The sequence below is a fragment of the Hippocampus comes genome, unplaced genomic scaffold (assembly GCF_001891065.2).
Source record: "Hippocampus comes isolate QL1 unplaced genomic scaffold, H_comes_QL1_v1.1 scaffold73, whole genome shotgun sequence".
Lineage (NCBI taxonomy): Eukaryota > Metazoa > Chordata > Actinopteri > Syngnathiformes > Syngnathidae > Hippocampus > Hippocampus comes.
In genome coordinates this window covers 43964-64241 of record NW_017806238.1, presented here as the reverse complement: position 1 = coordinate 64241, position 20278 = coordinate 43964, and the positions used below count along the sequence as shown (strand labels likewise).

The window sequence follows — 20278 nt, the reverse complement described above, 5'->3', positions numbered from 1 at the left end:
AGCAGGCAGGAGGGAGGAGCAGGATGAGCTTGACAAAATGTATTCACAATCAAGTACAGAGAAAACCAAATCCAAAACAAGCAAAGTCCTACAAACAACAAGAATTCGAACTAACAACAAAATCCCCAGCATAAGTAAAAAATATGACGTGATAAACACAAACCAACAGAAGCAGTGACAGCAACAATGACCAGACACTGAGTGGTCAGGCAGCAAGTCTTTGAAAGTGACAAGTAATGAAACAACAACCCACAGGTGTGCAGCTGCCTACAGCTCTACCTGTTGGTCACAAACAGATCAATGACATCGTCAGTCTCTCTTACTTTTTTTTTTTTTTTTTAATATCGTCGATTGAGTGGAATATATTCATTCAGTAAAATGTATTACTTTTTGATAATTGTGTGTTTTTTTTTAATTTTACAGAAATAACCTACATTTTTCATTGTAGATAAAGGGGAAAAAAATGAAGGCCACTCAATATCAAAAGTCAAACAGGCATGTTTATTTCACGATTTCCTGAAACCACGCTGCCATCTTGTGGCAATTACAGGGCACACTGCCGGCTGCTCAGCCGATTTCAGTACCCCTCTGGAACACATGAAACACATGTTTTATCATACGTTTTCTCCACACGCTGACGTTCAACCGTCTGTCTAAGTATTTCATGAATATGTGTGATATTTAGTCTTTTTAATTGACTGGAAAAGCGAATCAAAGTGCCCTGTCAGTAGCGCGCCACAGCCAGCAGGTAGCAGTGCAGTGCTTCATTAGTGCAATGTGTGGAGCAGGGATGGGCAACTCAAATGCTGGACGACACTAAATACAATTTAAGAAAAAAAAATGCTATTTCAAATATGGAAATATGGTTTCCAACCACATTCCACAAACATGCATGTCAGGTTAATGGAACATTCTAAATTGTAGTGAGCGCAGATGGTTGTTCATCTCTGTGTGCCCTGCGATTGGCTGGCAACCAGTTCAGGGTGTCCCCCATCGACTGCCCGAGGACAGCAGGGATAAGCTCCAGCACGCCCGCGACCCCTCTTGAAGATAAGCGCATTAGCAAATGAATGGATGGATATTTGTGTTCAAGCACTGGTTGAGAGCTAAGTGAAGGCGGAGGCAGAAGAGCAAGAGGTGGAGGAGGAGGAGGAGGAGCAAAGTGGGGGCTTGCTGTCGGTGCAAAGTTTATCAGTGACGGAGACTTCTCTCATCCATGGCAAAAGGGCAGGTGCAAAATTTGTGCACACACCTGGACTCTTACTTCAGGAACAAAAATATATCTATGGGTTTTGAGAAAAAAAAAAAACCGTTTGTTTTGACAAACGTTTCCACAATGAAAGCGCGATGCTCACCAGTCCAATTCATGGCAGCAACTGAAAAAGTAACGAAAAACAACGGCATCATAAAGCAACAAAGCAAAATGGCATTGTTTGAAAAAAATTGCATTATATGTACTTTTCAAAAATAAAAACACCTTTTTGTTTCTTTACTTTATTTGCCTTTAATTTAACCTACAAATGTGTCACATCATTTTGCCTGACCCACCCAATTTAAATTGGATGGATGGGTGTCTTTTTTTTTTATTTAACTCAATAGTTCAATAATAAGATGCAAACTGTAAAAACCATCCATCATCCATTCATCCACCCAACTATCCAAGCCGCTTATCCTCACAAAGGTTGTGCGCGGAGTGGAGCCCATCCTGTGAGAATGTGCGAATCCCGGGGGGCCCAACCAGTCAATCACGATCGACCGGTAGCCTGCGGACTGGTCCCAAGATTTGTGTATCTGTGTGGATGTTATTAATCGATCCATCCATCCATTTTTTGATCTGCTTTTCCTCACAAGGGTCGGGAGGTCTTGGTGCCGATCCCAGCCGTCTTCAGGTAGTAGGCAGAGTACACACTGAACTGGTTGCCAGCCAATCGCAGAGTACACATCGACAAAGAACCATCCACGCTCACACACACAGACACACGTACACTTGATTTATATTTTGCTGTCAAATCTTTCTTAAATTCAATAGTTTTGCACACTATTTTCCTCTTTTTTTCACCAGCTTTACGACTTCCACTTGCTTTCTTTGGTGTCATGATTAGGGGCTGATACACAATGCAGAAATAACAGTCCGATTTGCGTAGATGTCAACAAACACGATGCTATTTTTTTAAAAAAAATCCTTTTTGAACGCGCCTGTTCACAATGGAACACTACAGGAGTCGAGTGGTGCATTCAAGTGCGCTCAGTTTGGACGAGAACTCTGTTATGTTTCTGTCTGGTTACATTTGGTTTTGTTCCCTAATGTGCCCTTTTTTTGTCGCCACCTGTTCTCGTTATCATTGTCCCTTGTGTTTAACCAATCAGCTCCATCAACCTTTTGTGTCTTGTCCAGGTGATTCTCGTTATCTCGTCACTTTGCTTGTATTTAGTTCCCTGAGTTATGTCATTGTGAGTGTCAGTGTGTGAGTATACGTGTGCCCCTGTCATGTTTTGTTTCCTGTCACAGTTGTTTCTTTGGTTCCTCGTGATTTCCAGGCATTTGTTTGAGTACTTCGACTTAGTGTTTTTCCATTGTACTACTGTTTGTATTTTTGTTAAATACATTTTGGTCAATCCACCCGCGCTTCTCCCTTGCCTCTTGCCTGCTTTTTGGGGTCCTACAACTACCACCATGCTAAACGTGACACACTCTCATCTATTGCACGTATGTCGCCTTGCCTGTCTACCTGTTTGAACAGTGCGCTGGGCCCGTACCTAGCCGATCACGCATGAATTAGTTTACACAAAACGCTATTCAAATACTCGACATTCAATGATTAATCTGGCTTTTGTGGCTTCTGTTCTCGCCAAAATTTCGAAATCTCCGAGATATGGCAAGGCCATGAGAATGCGGAGGGAGGAGTGTTACTGTTATTAGTGATAGTGCCTCAACATGGCTACGTGAAAGCAAAATTGGACAAAAAGGGAAACATTCAGATTAGCAGAAAAACGTGTCCGTCCGACCTTGAGTGCCGCGTTGTCTCCGCTAGCTTAGCTGTTGTCGTCGATCAAAGCTTCTTTGATCTGTGACGTCGGTTGAGTCAGCGCTGATTGGTTGAAATCAAAAGACGCGCGCGTGTGTACATGTTCGAGCTGACGCACGCACGGCAGAGAGCAGCGGACTATCTACTGCTGAGGCGCGCTTCGCTCGAGTGGTGTCGCTACAAGCAAAACAACGAACTCAAACGCGTGTTCGTTCAATGCTGTCAACTAATATCCGGATTAATTTTAGGTAATTTTTCCTCAATTTTCCGGAGGAACTTTTATGAAAATTTGAAACTCCGGAATTCCGGGAAAATCCGGAGAACTTTCATCACTGCCAGTCACTCTCTGTCCCGGGCTGAGATGCTGCCTGACCAGCCGACTATGCCAGAATGGATGGCTGAAGCCACCACAGTGTCATAGAAGGTCTTAACTAGTGACCCCTGAACCCAAAAAGACCTCAGTTTTCTGAGTAGGAAGAGCCGGCTCTGTCCCGTCCTGATCAGAGCGTCCGTGTGGGTAGACCAGTTTAGTTCATTGTTGAGAAGAACACCCAGGCACTTGTAGGAGGTCCCCCTCTCTCTGTCCGTACCCTGGATGACCAAGATTTCACATGAGACTCAATTCTGGTACCAGGAGGGAACGAGGACAAATCCTATGACCTATGAATCCTATGACCTATGAAATCCAGGTCATTGGAAACAGTAAAACTCCCTTAGGATATATGTTTTGTTCATCAACAACCGAGCATTTAACCAATCCTGCTGGGAGCAACAATTGGACTGTGTGCCCATTGGCGATCGGCAAGCTTTGGGAAATTCCCTCAAAAGCTGGAGAGGGGACCCCTCACCGAAGTCGGCGCTTTGGGCAGCAAAGCCATGGTGCTCCTGGAGAGCCGACGACTGGTACCAGGCATGAGTGGACAGGGTCCTGAAAGTGTCATGACGGAGTAAATCCGTGCGTTTGGGAAAGGCAGAGGACCAGGCCTTTTTCAGTTCCCATTTTAGCATCACCAGCTGAGCGCTGTGTTTGCCACGGCGAAGGCCGCGCATCAACACGGAAAAATGTGCCCATATGTCTGCGTGAAACAGGCAAAGCACCAAACTCGAACGCACTTTTACTTCCCAGGTATTGTCGAAAATCAAAAAAATATTGGCAATCATAAACCATTAGAATAAGCTTGTATAGCACCAAGCAGTGCAAAGAGTTTGATCTATTTTTAAGATTTTGCATTGTTTTGGCAAGCATAAAATTTCAGATTTGCTGTTAGTTTATGAATTGCTACTGTTATGTTCGATAGAACTGTCCGTCGCCCACTTTTGAAATACGATTACATTTTTGTCAGGCTGAGATTCGTTAAAACATGTTTTTGTGTTTTATTAGCCTGTATGTTTTGTTGTTCAGATATTATATGTTAATAATGTTCATGTTTTATTTCAGGAAAGACAAAAGCTTGGTAATAACATTGCAGAAGTAATCATATATTTGAGACCCAATTTATGTGAAACACCTGTTTTGAATGGGTAAATAGTGCTCCATATACAACTTAATTGTTGTCGTGAATAATCTGAAACGAGCAAAGGTGACACATTTCTTGTTTACTCTTAACATGTTCAAAAAGTTACATTATCCTTTAACAATTAAAAGCTTTTCTAAACTTCTAAAAGCTGCCTTAGACAAATACAGACCCTTTCAATTAACATAAAAAAGACATTTGTAAACATTACACGTTCAAAAACAACAAAAAGAAAAAACAAAAAAAAAAAACAATACTGTGAACAAAATAAAATGTAAAGAGGAGATGTACAAATTCTGTGTGAAGTAAAAGAATTCCATACAAGGGACGCGATCATTGTCAAAAGTGGATTTAGTCGAACATGTCGTCATGATCGTTGTCAGACTCAGCAAAGTATTTGACGTCCTTCTTGGCGCGGCCCGGCCGGAATGGTGTGTTCATGGCACCCTGACTGTTGCTGTCGTTCTCGTCATTAGATGGAGGATTGTGAGACTTCTGTTCCCAATCACAGAAAAAAAGAACAACACTGACATTACAGATGCATGAATTCATATTGTGAAAACTTCAAGATGGCGATTCTAAAACGTTGGGTATTGTCGCTGAGTGATTAAAACCGTCAGTCACATTCACATTTTTGCAGAATTGTAAATATTCTAAACATGGTATCAGATACTCACCCTGCCTACCAGTTTTGACATTTTCTTCGCTGGATTATAATCGTCATCCTCAGAGCCAGATGCAGTTTTCTTTCTTCCTCGGCCTTTACCTGCCCAAAATCAAGTAAGTAACCATGATGCTGCTGTGTTTGCGATTTATTAACAGCGAGTTAAGTATAGTGGGACCTCTACGTACGAAATTAATTAATAATAATTCTGAACAAGAAATGTTTGTAAGTAGAGACGCGTTGCCCTAATCCATTCCAAACCCCCCAAAATTCAGACATAAATGTTTTCTAAAGCATAAAAATGCATCAAAATATGTAACAAATACATGTTACAATTAGATTATTGCACAATAAATGAGAGTTGTGTATAATGTAAAAAACAAAGAATAAAGAATAAAAATGATGGCCATTTAACTTTTCACTGCGTCCTCATCGTTTTTTGCCCTCTTTAGTTCATGTTCTCTCTCAGAAGTGGTTTTGTAAAGAACTGATCCAAGGACGTTTGCTTTTAACAATCCTTCGAAAATGTCCAAGGCAAACATCAGCATCGTGAGCGATCGCCCGACTGGTGAACACTTTTTCTGGGTGATTCACATTTACGAAAAACTATCGGAACACCCCATGGCCCAAGGGGCGAATGACGAGGATGCTGCATAGACACATCTCTCTGTATCTCCACACACACAAACATACAGAAGAGGTTCCTCTTAGCCAATGGGACGCCAGGATGATGCTCGGTAGTAGCCAATGGCAGAGCAGCTATAAGTTTGTTGCGTTCAGGAAACTCTGAGCTGCGAGTAGCAGCCCATACTGTATTTGTAACTTTCGTATATAGAAATGTCTTTCGTAACAAGGGGCAATATTTTCCTGTTGAGGCGTTTCGTAACTTGAAAATTTCGTATGAAGAAACGTTCGTAAATTGAGGTACCACTGTACAGGGAGTCCTAGGTTTAGAGTTACAATGATTTTGTTTGCAACCTTGCCAGTGCTCCACATTTTTTTTGTGTATGAGTATTTTGTTTTCAGTACTTTTCATAAAAATATTTCCTCTGTGACTTAACTACTGCATATAGGTTACAGACAGAAACTTACAGTGGTGTCGTAGGAACTGAACTCAGTGGTAAACCGAGGACCCCCTGCATTAGCAGTCAGTGACTTTACCTGTACTTTTAAGAGCCACTTTTTTGGAGCCAGTGTCGGAGTCAGAGTCCCACAGTGATTTATCAGGTTTCTTTGTTTTTGGTGTGGGTGTCTTCCGAGGTTTTGGAACTGCAGCGGATGGCTTCCTAGACCCTAGACATAAATAAAAACCCCATAAAACTTGCTGGAATGTCAATTTGCTGTCAGTGTTAGAAGGCTAGGTTAAGTTGGTGATCATTCCAAAGATACTACAATAAGTTGGCAAGTGAAAGTGTAGAGGAAACGTAAAATTACAGAAAACTGCCAAATATTCTGCAACCAAGGAAAAGTTTGGAACATCGCTGTGGAAAACCCCCAAAAAAACCTCACACATCTGAATGGTTGTCCTTACCTATAAGGAAACACCGGAGAGTTTTGTCCTGATTAAAGCTGAGATCCTTACAAAGTTTTGCCCCCACAATGAGACCTGCAATTTCCTCTCAACCCAATCCTAACATCTATTTTAAAAAAAATATTTAAGAACTTTTTTTCAATGGCTTTTAAATATAAATTGCTCTCTTCAGGCGGGCACCTTCCCTGTTGCCCTCAAACCAGTTGTGGTCAGGCCCCTTCTGAAGAAGAGCAATTTAATCTTCACAAGGAATGACCACCAGCAAAAACATGCCACTTGAAAGCAAAATGAAAACAAAATTACTTTTTACTCAATTCCTTGACATTTTTGCAAAATCGTATATTTTCGATCAGTATCCGTTTAGTTTTAGGTTATAACCACAACCAACCTTGTCAAGATTTTAAATAATTTTAAGTCTTTCAGGGACAACGGTCACTACATTGGACAGTTTATCATGTTATCAGGTTACAGTGTGCATGAAAGGGTTAGTAATTGAGATAACCAGATATCGAGATAATCTTAATGCCGCTTTGAATAATACAAAAGACCACGGCATTTTTAAAAATAGAATTAGGTACTGTCTCAGGTCGGCCTCTCTGGTACTGCACACAAATGGCTTTGATCCTAGGGCATTTTTTGTGGTGGGCTTGGATCCATCTTCCTCGAAAGTCTATGATGTAATGTGTGGTGTACTCCAGGGTTCAATTTGAGGCCCGTTATTGTTCAAATTCTTTTGCTCCCTCTTGCCAGTGTAATCAGCTAGCACAAAGTTCCACGGATGCACTCTGTTGTCCTGATGACATCAGTCCAATGGCCACACTTTAACTTCGTTTTAGACATCGAATCCTGAATGTCAGAGAGCTTTCTCCAGTTTAACCAGGACAAAACCGAAGTTTTAACTGAGGCCCAGGAGAGAAACTTTTAATCAAAGTACAAGAAATATCCTCTTTTACCCCTTATCATGAGTGGAAAACCCAGGTGGCATTTTAATCCAAAAAATAAAAACAAATCGGTTTCTATTAGAGCTGTCAGTTTAGCGCGTTTTTATTGGCATTAATTTAAATGAATTTTAACGGGATTAAATTTTTTTTCTCGCGAGATTAACGCGGCAGACGCCACAGCGGATGTTACGTTGCTCTATAAACCAGAAACAAAACAACAAGCGCGCTACACATGTCCACGCACGTTTGTTTTGCCAGCCACGGCAGCGCGAGACACCGAAAACGGATACTTTAAGAGTTTATGAATGGAAAGTTTACTTTAAAAAAGTTGCCAGATTGTTCCACTGACAAGACCAAAGTTACCTGTATGTTTTGCAGTCGTAAACTGAGCTATCATCATAGCACGTCGAGTCTGAAATACCACTGAATGGCCAAGCACACAGCTGACGTGAGTACTCCGCCCCCTCGTCTCAGACAGACAGCTATGGATCATTTCAAAGCGTAGAAAATGGATGACACGACGAAGAACAAATTTGCTTCAGCCATAGCTAAATGTATGGCTACTGCATGCAAGCCTGTCAACATTGTGCACAGCTCGACTCAAGCTGAAATTGACGCGATTGTTACTTGTTTGGAACTATTTTGTGTGGAAGGTTACAGTGTTCTGTGTCCATATAAATAGAGTGTCATCCGAAATGATGTCTACACAAAACCGTAGAGACTTCCGCGCAAGAAGGACCAACAGAATCAACATAGCCTGACTGCTGTGTTCAAAGCAAACTTGAGAAAAACGAAGTATGCAACCATGGCTTAAATCCACTATAGGCTGAGTAATAGTTTAGCTTAGATGGGCACTTTATAATGTTATATTGCTCTGTTTTGATTCCATAAAAAGAGCTGTTAAAGCAGCTGTTGTGTGACAAAATATTTTTTTCACTGTTGTTGATGGACAGTAATATTGTGTGAGAGATTATGTGTGAATAACTGCTCCAAGTGAAAAATGTTCATGTAAAATTGAAAATCAAAATTGTTTTTTTCAGTAAATATTTGCATTTTGCACATAGAAAACTGATTCATGATTCCATGTTGATGAGAGCATTAAAATAGGGAAAAATTAGACAAAAAATATAAAAGGAAATTCAGAAATTATAAAAAATGCGTGAGTAATCATGATTAATTTTTAGTTAATTTGAGTTAATTATGACAGTTGCGTTTTTAATTAGATTAAATATTTTAATCGTTTGACAGCTCTAGTTTCTATCACTTGAAGAGCAAGGCAACACAGAAACACTAATCAAGGTTTCTGCAGGTATCAGCAAATGTAATTTCATGGTTTTTAATGCCAATTTTAACAGAACATAAAACAAATTTAACCCTCTCAGGGACAGCAGTGACGAGAGTGCACAGCTATTCACATATTGTTTTCACTTATATGAATTCATTTTAATGTCACGGTTGTGCATCAACCACTACAATGGACCCTTGCATGTGTTGCCATCCACTGCCGTTAGTCTATTTTCATGCCTAAAGACTAAAAAAAATCCCGATGTAGGTGATTATTATTTATGCATGAAAGGGTTAATGCCCACATCCTACCGCATGTACACACAAAGAAACATCTTACCTTTTTTGGCTAGTGATTGGCTGTCAAACGCAGAGCTGCTTGAAAAGGTGGAAAGATCTCCGTTGTCGTCATCACTGTCTGCTTTTGATCCCTCTAAAATCATAGAAACACACGCCCAACGTGAACCCACTGTCATGTCTGCATACTGTAACCTTTCGGTAAGCACTGGACAATAGATATTGGTAAAATCCTAAAATAAAATGGAAAAAAAAAATCCTCACTTCTTGATACACAGAGAAATGAGCTGAATTCTAAAGCCTCTGGAGCCTCCTGCAGAATGCAGCATAGTTTACAAAATGAGAGCAGAGTTTCACTTCTCAGACTGCTGGCCACTCAGCCTTGTGCTGCAGTGTTGTGGGTCGCTACCTTTTGTCTTGTTTACCCCCAAAATGTTTTTTTCATACTGTGAGTACCCCTTTGCTCATTCGTGTTCATTCTCCAAAAGTAGAACAAAAAACTACTATTTGTAATATTTAATTCTCAGGCCTTGTCTTCTCAAATTACTCAAATAAGACAAAAATAAATCCAGTGATCCCTTACTTAACACGGTTAATGGGGATCGGGAAAACCGCGGAGGGTTGATGAGCTGAGCAGAGTCGAGTTTCAAGTAGCACTTATGGATATAGCGCCAAATTGTATTTACTGACATTGGTTTTCTGAAGTGCCCAGTTTAAGTTCCTTGCAATTGTACATTGAGGAACATTGTCCGTAAACTATTCGACTATGTTCTCACGCGATTGTTCACAAAGAGGTAAACCTCGCCTCATCTTTGCTTGTGAATGACTGAGCAATTCGGTGAAATTCATTTTTTCCTCAATCATGCAGAGATGAAAGTGGACTTTTCTGAAAATTCCGGAAAAAAAAAAATAAATAAATAAATGTGTGTGTGTGTGTGTGTGTGTGTGTGTGTGTACACACACACACACACACAAACACACGCGCGCGAGCGCGCGCACGCACTGGGCCGATCAAGCATGAATTAGTTTACACAAAACGCTATTAAAATACTCGACATTCAATGATTAATCTTCCTTTTGTGTGCACACGTGTACCCTTTGTGGCTTCCGTTCGGGCCGAAATTTTGAAATCTCCAAGATATGGCGAGGCCATGAGAATGCGAGGCGAGGGTATTACTGTTGTGGCGACTCCACTCAAGCTAAGCGAGCCTCAGCAGTAGCTAGTCCGCCGCTCTCTGCTGTGCGTGTTTCAGCGCGAACATGTACGCAAGCGCGTCTTTTGATTTCAACCAATCAGCGCCGACGCAAATGACGTCACACAACGACAACAGCTGAGCTAAGTTAGCCGAGACGACACTCGAAGTCGAAGGGACACGATTTTCTGCCAATCTGTGTTTTTCCCTTTTTGGCCAAATATATTTTTTGCGACAACTGTCTTGTTGACGGCGTCTTTTATTCGTTCCACTGGGGTTTAGCAGGTGTGTTTATAAAGAGAGGAAAATTGTTTGGGGACTATCCCCCACCTTCTAGTTGAGATGGTATAACCCAAGAGGCAAAATGACGCTTGCTACTGTTGTTGCGAGTTGCCATTCGTTATACTAAACCATTAGTCAAACGCCATTATGCCTTCTGTCATTATTACACAAACAAAAATCTCTTTACTGTTACTAGTATTAGTGCCTCAATATGGCTAAGCTCGTGAAAGCAATACAACGAACTCAAACGCGTCTTCGTTCAATGTTGTCAACAAATATCCGGATTATGCAAATTTTCCTCAATTCTCCGGAGAAATTTTCATAAAAATTTGAAAAACCCGGAATTCCGGGAAAATCCGGAGGACTTTCATCTCTGATCATGGCACCCACCGCCAGTTAGCCCATTCACCTTAGTAGTCTGATCTTTTAAAAAAAAACTCAAAATGGACTGTTCCAACCCAGGGACGGAATATCAATCTCTGCCATAAACAAGCACTGGGAAAGACGTACCTCACCAAAATAGCACGTCCGCCATGGGATCATATTGTTCACCGGCCTCTTACATGGTGATCGTCATCCATAGGGATGTTCACACGGCAACTTTTACTCCGGTGTAGCACCGGGGCTGCCCCCCATAGAGCGTTCACACGTACAAAGTTATACGGGCGGAGCGTAGCCCCTAGAAAACAGCTTCAACCGGAACAAATTTAACCGTGCTCCAGGAAGTGGTTTAAAAATTTACACCGGAGTAAATGGTAGTTTGCGGGGCAGCACGATATAAAATGGGACATGTGAACGCTACAGGAGTAGACTCGCTACGCGTGAGAAGAGTTGATTACATATGGGTAGAATGTGTTGCTTTCGTGCTCTGTTGTACTTCCGCCATCTTTCCTTTTGTGGGTGACTGGACTTTCTCGGAGTTGTTTGTGTAGTTTGTTCCTTTGTTGTGTGTTCACCCCCCCCCCCATAGAATTCCCCATAGAATTTATTTTGCGATTTCCTCTCTTGGTTTTCTGTTTGCCGCGTTGTGTGCTTTTCTGACTGTCATTGAAGTCATCGTTGATTAACGTTTTCAGGGGCGGTCATTGAACGGCTCTCGAGCAGAAGGCATGGAGAAGGTGAAGGACGTGTCTGTAGTTGCATGACTTCAACAAATTAATAAAGTGTGTGTTTTAAAAAGAACCAACACGACAGCTTTCTTTGTTTCAGAGCTGCAACACTTTCTCTCATCCTTTTACGGTGTCTGATAGACCACAGCGTTGCTTTGTCTGGAGAAGTATAAACCATGGTTTTTCGATATGTCACAAACAAGGCGGGGAAAAGGAAGTGCATGTACACTTCAAGCATACGCATGTTTTATTTTCGTATTATTACTATCGTATTGCCTGGCCGCAGAAACTGCCGTGTGAACGCAAGTGGGGTTGCACCGGGGTTAACACGCTTCTCTTTAGTAAGCAGCTTTGTACGTGTGAACGCTCCACAAAATTTACACCGGTGTACGATATATCGCAACAAAATACGTCGGTACAGCACCGATGCAAATGTGTGCCATGTGAACACCCCTTATGTCATACATCCAAGATCCAAGTTGCATTTTGTCACATTTATGACATTTCAGATCTTTGTGTATGGTTCAACCGACTTACAGTTTGTGAGCGAGTGCTATGATGAGAGTGGCTAGTGATGAAAAAAAGCGGAAAGGGGTGTGGCTGGGACGGGGGCGTGGCCGGGACAGCGGGGCCTAAACATGCTGAAGATGAAGTGTATTCAATTTACACACTATTTGAAACTTTAACAGAAAAAAATCCCAAGATTGTTCACTATTCTTTCAAGTGAAAATTTGTGCAATTTTGCTTATGCATTCCTGGTGAGCACCAATATGTAACCTCAAATTTGCTGCTCAAAATCAAAACTAAAAAAGTAAACACATTCCCTGCCATATTTAAGATTTGTTCATTACTTGTATTCATAAAGTGTTGTGTAAATGTGATAAAAAGCTGTTGATTCTTACCTCATACAGTGATAGTGAAGTCCCACACTGTTTACTATATATGGGTTATGGATGTATTTTATTATATTAAGTCTATTTACAGTATGTACAACAATATACAGTTTCATGAGGTAGAATACTTTATTTTCTCTTCATTTTAAGCTTTTTAGCAAGCGCTAAAAGCTTATTGGTACTCCCCGGCTTTTTCCACTCTCTTTTTAGCCAACTCCTCTTGTTTTTACACATGCTCCAGGCTGTCGAAAAGCGCTTGAGAGCAAGTAGTTACTTTTCAGTAGAAATGTCTGTTTTCGGTGTTTCACTGGGGTTGCGTGACTCTGTAAAGCTTTCCATCATCTCGATCCGTAGAGAATGACATCGTCACACACTGTACACAGAGCTTTACCGGCAACATCGAGCTTTTTCACGAAATCCAACACAAGCACAATGGTTCCTCTTTACTGTTTCCTACTGGGGACACCGTCAGCTTTCTATCCAACCAGTCCCATCGAAACGTGTTTTTCAGATCCGCATCTATCTGACGCACTTTAGCTTCGTCATGAGTCTCGATAACATTCGGCATTCACGTGAAAGGGGTTTAGGAAGGCGAACACGGATTGGTTGTGATTTGCATTTGCCGATATAGCGACCAATCACAACAAGTAAGACATTGGTTTTAGCCCATATAGAAAGTAACGACAAACTAACGCTTCGCGATAAAAAAACGGGATTCAAAATGGATGCTTGCAAACGTTACTTGTAAACATTACAAGCCCCGAATCTACCGAAGACAAGTCCGGACTCCTCCCCCCACCATTTTTTTTTACGGATTTGGAACAATATAGAATAGGTCCATTTTGACTGGAAAAAAAGCGGAATTCCGCCAAAAAGCGGAAAAATCTCATCCCCGAGTATGTCCTCATTATCCCGCCAGTTGCAATCACAAATAGGGCCAAGCTCCAATCTAAAATGCATTGCTACCATTTGTTGGCAGCCGTGCGTCATTTTAACACTCTTCCCAAGCTTTGAATTCCCAGTACAGCCGTATCATACACTCCTCAATGCACCCCCATAAAAGAAAGATGTGAAAACACATTTTTGGCACAGAATGTTTGGATTCAAAAACACGTGAAAACACGTTTTTTGAGACTGCGTGAGTTATGTAATATGCTGTATATGTGCATGATAAGAACAGCAAAGTTACCACTCACCACTGTCGTTGCTCTTGTCTGAGAAGACCGATTTAGAGGAGAAAATTGTGGCTGTCTCTTTCTTTTTAGCCACAGGCCGAGACCTAGAAAAGAAGGATTAAAAGGTACGCAAAACTATTGTTACCTGTGATTTGTGTGGTTTTGAATTGCAAACATGGAAGGTGATGGGGAAGAAGGGAAACGGGTAACTAGGGGCTACAGATGATCGGTGTCTTCCAAGCACACTCAATAGTTAAAATTTATGTGAGTACATGTAAAAAAAAAATCGTACATGGTCTTCTGGTTGCTGGCAGAGTCCGAGTCTTTGTCATCATCAAAGTCATCTTCATCACGGTCACTGTCGTGCTCCTTCATTTCAGATTCATTCGCCTGATCTTTCACCGCCGTGTCCACTTCAGTGGACACAATGTCGTTATCACTCGCATTCTCGCCCTCATCTTCCTCTTCCGAGAAATCGAATGTGTATTTTGGCTTGGATGCTGAAAGAAAGAAGCAGAGAAGGGGTCAAACGCAATTAGGATTGCTGTGGGTTTTTTTTTTTTTACCAAGTATTGTACATTGATGAGCCTTGTTTTAATTGGGTTTCGCATCAGACTGTTTTTTGATATGAAATCACCATCAAGTCTAAGAAAGGTCCAGAGGAATCAATGTGGATCAAAAAGCTTAAGGGATTTAAAAATGGGATTCTGATTACATACATTGAAGACCTACTGTACTGAAAAAAAAAAAAAACTTGCACGTTCCGTATTATGTCACAGTCCTGTATGCTAAAATGTTTTTTTTAAACATATATGCAGCATATTACCGTATTTTCTGCACTATAAGGCGCACCAAAAATCTTCCATCTCACTGAGCGCCTTAAAATCCGGTACGCCTTGTGTATGGTCATTACGGTAATACATCGACCCCAAGATGGCTCCTTGCTGGAGACATGCTTACAATGTTATAACTTGCTGTTGGTTCAGTGAACTGTGTCGCTGCTTTATTAAATAAGTTTTTGTTGCAGCTCCGAAAAAATGAGAACTGTGGTGGTGTTTTTTTAAAACGCACACTTTATTAATGGTTTTCACAGTCTCAGCAAATACAGGTACGTCTTTGTCTGTCTCTGCTTTCTCTTCTTCCGTTCGCCTCGAGAAGCATTCATGACCGCCTCCGAAAAACGTAAATTAACAAGTCCTTCAATGAAACTACGAAAATTTAAAATAATGCATCAAAACAGAAAATCAAGCGAGGAAATCACAAAATAAATTCGATAGCCCCCCTACAGAATTTATTTTGTGATTTCCTCATTTGTGAATACAGTACACAACAAAGGAATAAATAACAAACACTTCTGAGACAGTCCAGTCTCCTCCAAGTTAACTCAACTCAACTGTATTTATAGAGCACTTTCAAACAGCCATTGCTGCATACAAAGTGCTGTACATGGAGCAACTAACATATGTGCAACAATAAAGCAATAATCAGTAACAAAGATGGTAGTAGGCACCAAACAGTAAAACTAAGATCAAATTTACTGAAATCTGATTGTTCTGTTGCAGCTATGGGGCTCTAGAATTTATTTTGTGATTTTGTGTTTTGCAGCATTTCTGTATTTTCAATTTTCATAGTTTCATTGAAGTGATCTTTAATTTACGTTTTTTGGAGGCCGTCATGAATGCCTCTCGAGTCGAACGGAAGAAGAGAAGGCACGGAGACGGACAAAGATGTACCTGTACCTCCATCTGGTGGATGCATTGTAGATTGCGCCTTATAGTCCAGTGCGTGCAATATATGAAAAAAATTAAAATTATAGGCCATTATTTGAAGGTGTGCCTCATAATCCAGTGCGTCTTTTAGTGCAGAAAATACGGTACTTTGATATGAGCATAACATTGTTATGTCCCACAGGGGGCATAAAAATGAATAAATAAATCAAAATTATATATGTAAAGCTAGATCTGGCCGTACTGAACATATGTGTTGGAAGTGAAATACAGTGGTACCTCTACTGACGAAATTAATTGGTTCCGGAAGAAATTTCATAACGGGAAAATGCCCTAATCCGTTGCAAGCCTCCCAAAATTCAGACATAAGTGTCTTCCCAAGCATAAAAATGCATAAAAATATTTAACAAATACATGTTATAAATGAGATTATTGCACAATAAATGCGAGTTGTGCATAATGTAAAAAAAACCCCAAAAAACTAAGAATAAAGAATAAAAATGATGATCATTTAATTTCTAACTGCGTCCTCGTTTTTTGCCCTCCTTAGTTCATAATCTCTGTCAGAAGTGGTTTTTTCCTGCGGTTTTGTAAAGAACTGAGCAAAGGACGTCTGCTTTTGTTGGCTTTGAACAATCCTTCAAAAATGTCCAAGGCAAACATCAGCAGAGTGAGCGATTGCCCGATTGGTGAACACTTTTTCTGGGGGTTCACATTTATGTAAAACTATCAGAACACCTCATGGCTGGAGGGGCGAATGACAAGGATGCTGCATAAACACACATCTATCTATCTACACCAGAGGTGCCCATTACGTCGATCACGATCGACCAGTAGATTGCGGACTGGTGCCAAGTCGATCGCGAGCGTTGTAGAGGAGAAAAAAAAAACAACCAACCATTTGTGTGTCTTGGTGCATGTTAGTAATATATTTTTTGTGTTAATGTACATTGCACCCTAACCATCCTATAAGTCTCATTTTCACAAAAAGTATTTAAAAAAAAAAACAAAATAAAGCAGGTGAATCTTGAACCTATGGTGGCGCGTGACCTGCGTCACCGGAAGTTGTTAGCGCTCAGCAGTCTGCAATTGCAGCTTGTGACCAGAGCTGTTGCGCTATATCTTTTAGCGTTATCATTATTCTCTTTCAGAGTTTTTTTGTGTACAATTCACCGAGGGCATGGGCAAAGAATTGGAATCTAGAGGGCCGAGGGAAGTACTTTAAAACGGTACGTGTGAGCTATGATAGTTAACAGGCTGCAAAAGTGTGTCACGTCCCTGTGTCAGTCTGTTGCTCATCATGGCGTGCATGTGTATGTGCGTGCGCGCTAACGGGTCGATCACAGGAGGTAGATCGATCGAAAAGTCGATCATTGGTCCAAAAAGTTTGGGCACCCCTGATCTACACACATTGGTACATTGACACATCCGGTAGAAGTCCCTCTTAGCCAATGGGGTGCCAGGATGATGCTAGGGAATAGCCAATGGCAGAGCAGCGACAAGAATGTTGCGTTCAGGAAACTCGGAGCTGCAAGTAGCAACCCATAGTGCATTTTTACCTTTCGTATCTTGACATTTCTTTCATAACTAAAGGCATTTTCCTGTTGAGACATTTCGTAACTTGAAAATTTCGAAAGAAGAAACGTTTGTAAGTAGAGATACCACTGTACAACTTGTAAAAAATGTTCAATATCAATGTTAAAAAAATGTCCATTTTTTTGGGGGGCAGCAGGAAAAAAGTCACACAAAGCTCGTAAAAGTAGGACCACAGCCAGTCGTAAATGTATTCATCAAATGGATAAGTGGATGGACAGAATTTTCTCCAACCCAATCCAGAAAAGACAGAATGGATTATCTTTGATGGACCTAATGGTATTTCATCCATAATGACACCAGTGTGGGACAATGCCCCAGAATCATTGCAGAAGATCTTCGAGTACCCTCCAAAGCAGGGGTGTCAAAGTCAAATGGACGGAGGGCCAGATAAAAAATTTTGCTGCAAGCCGAGGGCCGGACTGATCGAATGTTCATTGAAAATTTTAAAAATGAGCACATATTGTTTATTGAATCAAATTTAATTGACTGAAAACCTAACAAATACATTCCAATACGGTCAGATAAATAAAGCAACATTTTTTTATGGCTATGTCAGTAAACTTTAATTTTCAACAGGCAAAAAAAAATTTCCTTTGTATAAAAATACCCATAACATGAATGAAAAAAGCCGATATTATTCAAGGCACTATCACTAGTCCATATTTTCTCTTTTAGCAAAAGTAGGCTAAAGTTACTTAAAAGAAAAACAAATAATAGTGCAGTAATTTTCGATCATTTACTCGAATAAAATATTTTTAAAACATAATTGGATTGAAATACAATAAAATAAAGTGCAAAAATGTATAAACCAAAAACAACACTTTCTTCAAGAAGTAACAAGCAGCGAAAGCAAATATTATACTTTAATTTTTAAACTTGAACTGAGTAAAAACGCTTAATATGTGATTGCACAGTATATTATAAGTAATATTCACTTCTTTGAGGCTGAGGCTGATACTCGGTGGTGTCTTAACTTTTCTACAAGTTCATCAATATTTGGGGTCAGGCTCTCGGGCGAACTGCGCAGCACGCACTGCCGTATCTTTGCAGAAACACTGCAATTGTGTTTCTGCTAATGCTCACGTTTAAAAAGAGTTGCTTTTTTTCGGGGTAAACTTCGTCACAAACTTTAAGTATACCGTTTTTAATGAAATCCCCCTTCCCCCTCCATGTCCATGTTCTTGTTTTTGTTCGCGTGTTTCGTTTCATGATGTCGTCTCAGATTACACTATTTCAATCGCGCCACACTTTCTCCGTACAAAAGACACCCAGGTTTTCCAGCTACGTCCATGAACATGTACTTCGACTCCCACCTTGTTTGAAACCCCCGGTTCTCAGTGTCCACCTTCTGTTTTGCCATTTTTGATGGGTATCTGAAAGCTAATGTCACTGTTATGGGAACGACTGCTAGACTAATAAATATTTAAATAAAGCGGCCTACTGCTTGGCGCGTCACCGTTGCATTGTGGGAAATGTAGTATTGGTGCGTTTAAAAGATCTGCGGGCTCTCGGCTTGCTGCGGTCCGCGGGCCGGTTCTAATAATAAATCAATATCATCCCAGGGGCCACTGAAAACATTCTCGCGGGCCGGATGTGGCCCGCGGGCCGGCACTTTGACATATGTGCTCCAAAGCATCCAGACCACTCACGTTGGCTGGGACAGGTCCATTATGTGTTCCCAGAACCAAACAAAGTGAAGCAGCACTTAGTTACAGTGCTCCGCACATATGGAACGAATTCTGCTCAAACTATCACTTCATTTCAAGATGTTATCTTTTAATTCATCCGGACTGATGCTTGGTTGTGATCCTTTTTATCACATTATTTTAGATGACTGCTGATCATTTTTGCAATATCTTCATATTTTGTTTCTCTTTCTGTCATGCTTTTAATGTTCAATGTAAAGCACTTTGTATTGTTCTCTCGCTTGCGTGGTACTCAGGCTTCTTCCCAAATTCCCAAAACAACCTTGTTAGATGAACTGGAGACAAAATTGTCCATGTGTGAATGTGAATGTGAGTGTGAATGGTTGTTTGTTCCGATGTCTCCCCTGCTAATGACTAATTGTGATAAAATAATTCCATTGAAATATATCAACAATAACACAAATTCCATGGTGAACTAATTTCGATTATTAATTTGGAGAAAATATGAGTCACATTTTTGAAATGACGTGATACGGATTAGCTGGAGAAAACCCATGTGAGAAACGTGCAACCCCGATGCAAAGATACCAGCTGATATTCGAAGCCAGAACGTTTGACTGAAGCAGCTGCGGTCACCACATGCAAGTCATGAGCTCAGAATGGAACCGTCTGCTATCAACAATCCCTTCTGTACAAATTTCAAAATGTGATGAAACAACGCGATTTATAATGCAGAGTATCTAGTTATTCATACCAAACGGCTACTTTCACCGTCAACCGTACCTGATGCCCTCTGAGACTTGGTCTCCCTGGGGATGACAGGCTGACTATTCTCCAGATCACTGTCTGAATTAGAATCATCTTCCGACCAGGGATTTCGTTTTTTCACCTTCTTTACAGGGCTTCCTTTGGGTCCTGGCGTTTTTCTCAATCTGGGAACTCCTGCGGGACAAATGCAACTAAAATGTCATGTGATTTCATTTGGGTTTTTTTGTGTTCGACTTATTTCAAATGATAAATCAATACAAACAAGATTAACAATTAATATTGAAGAACCTATAAGCCACTGAAGCCTATTTTGGATGCAACAACCAAAGTACCAAGGTAAAAATTCTTACCTGGTTCTTTTTTGTCCTTCTTTACACGTGGAGTCTTTGGTTTGACGACAGAGCTTTCACCTGTTGTGGCATCTTGGCCCAAAAGATCATCATCACCTTCCAACTTCAGAACTGGGTCAGAGTCAATCTGAAACCAAAACATCGCCTTTGTGGGGCTTGTTTCTCTCAAAGATTCTTGCCTCACATTACCCAAATAGACTATATACATCTCTCTCTCTCTCTCTTTTAGCCTCTTTTTCTCTCTCTATACATATCTAAATACGGTATATATATATATATATA

The 20278-nt window shown here is 40.7% G+C and overlaps 1 protein-coding gene across 1 annotated transcript in view; it reads right to left on the bottom strand.

Moving 5' to 3' along the window:
* Nucleotides 1-4484: 4484 nt before the first annotated feature.
* Nucleotides 4485-20278, bottom strand: part of top2b (DNA topoisomerase II beta) — a 51279-nt gene continuing 35485 nt past the window's right edge. Inside the window, exons 26-33 of the mRNA XM_019857328.1 lie at nucleotides 19997-20123; nucleotides 19662-19820; nucleotides 14202-14409; nucleotides 13931-14013; nucleotides 9301-9393; nucleotides 6372-6497; nucleotides 5218-5306; nucleotides 4485-5035 (exon numbers count right to left, since the gene is read on the bottom strand). Of these exons, the coding sequence (XP_019712887.1) occupies nucleotides 4892-5035; nucleotides 5218-5306; nucleotides 6372-6497; nucleotides 9301-9393; nucleotides 13931-14013; nucleotides 14202-14409; nucleotides 19662-19820; nucleotides 19997-20123 (1029 nt within the window). The 3' untranslated portion in view covers nucleotides 4485-4891. The remainder of the gene's footprint in view (nucleotides 5036-5217; nucleotides 5307-6371; nucleotides 6498-9300; nucleotides 9394-13930; nucleotides 14014-14201; nucleotides 14410-19661; nucleotides 19821-19996; nucleotides 20124-20278) is intronic.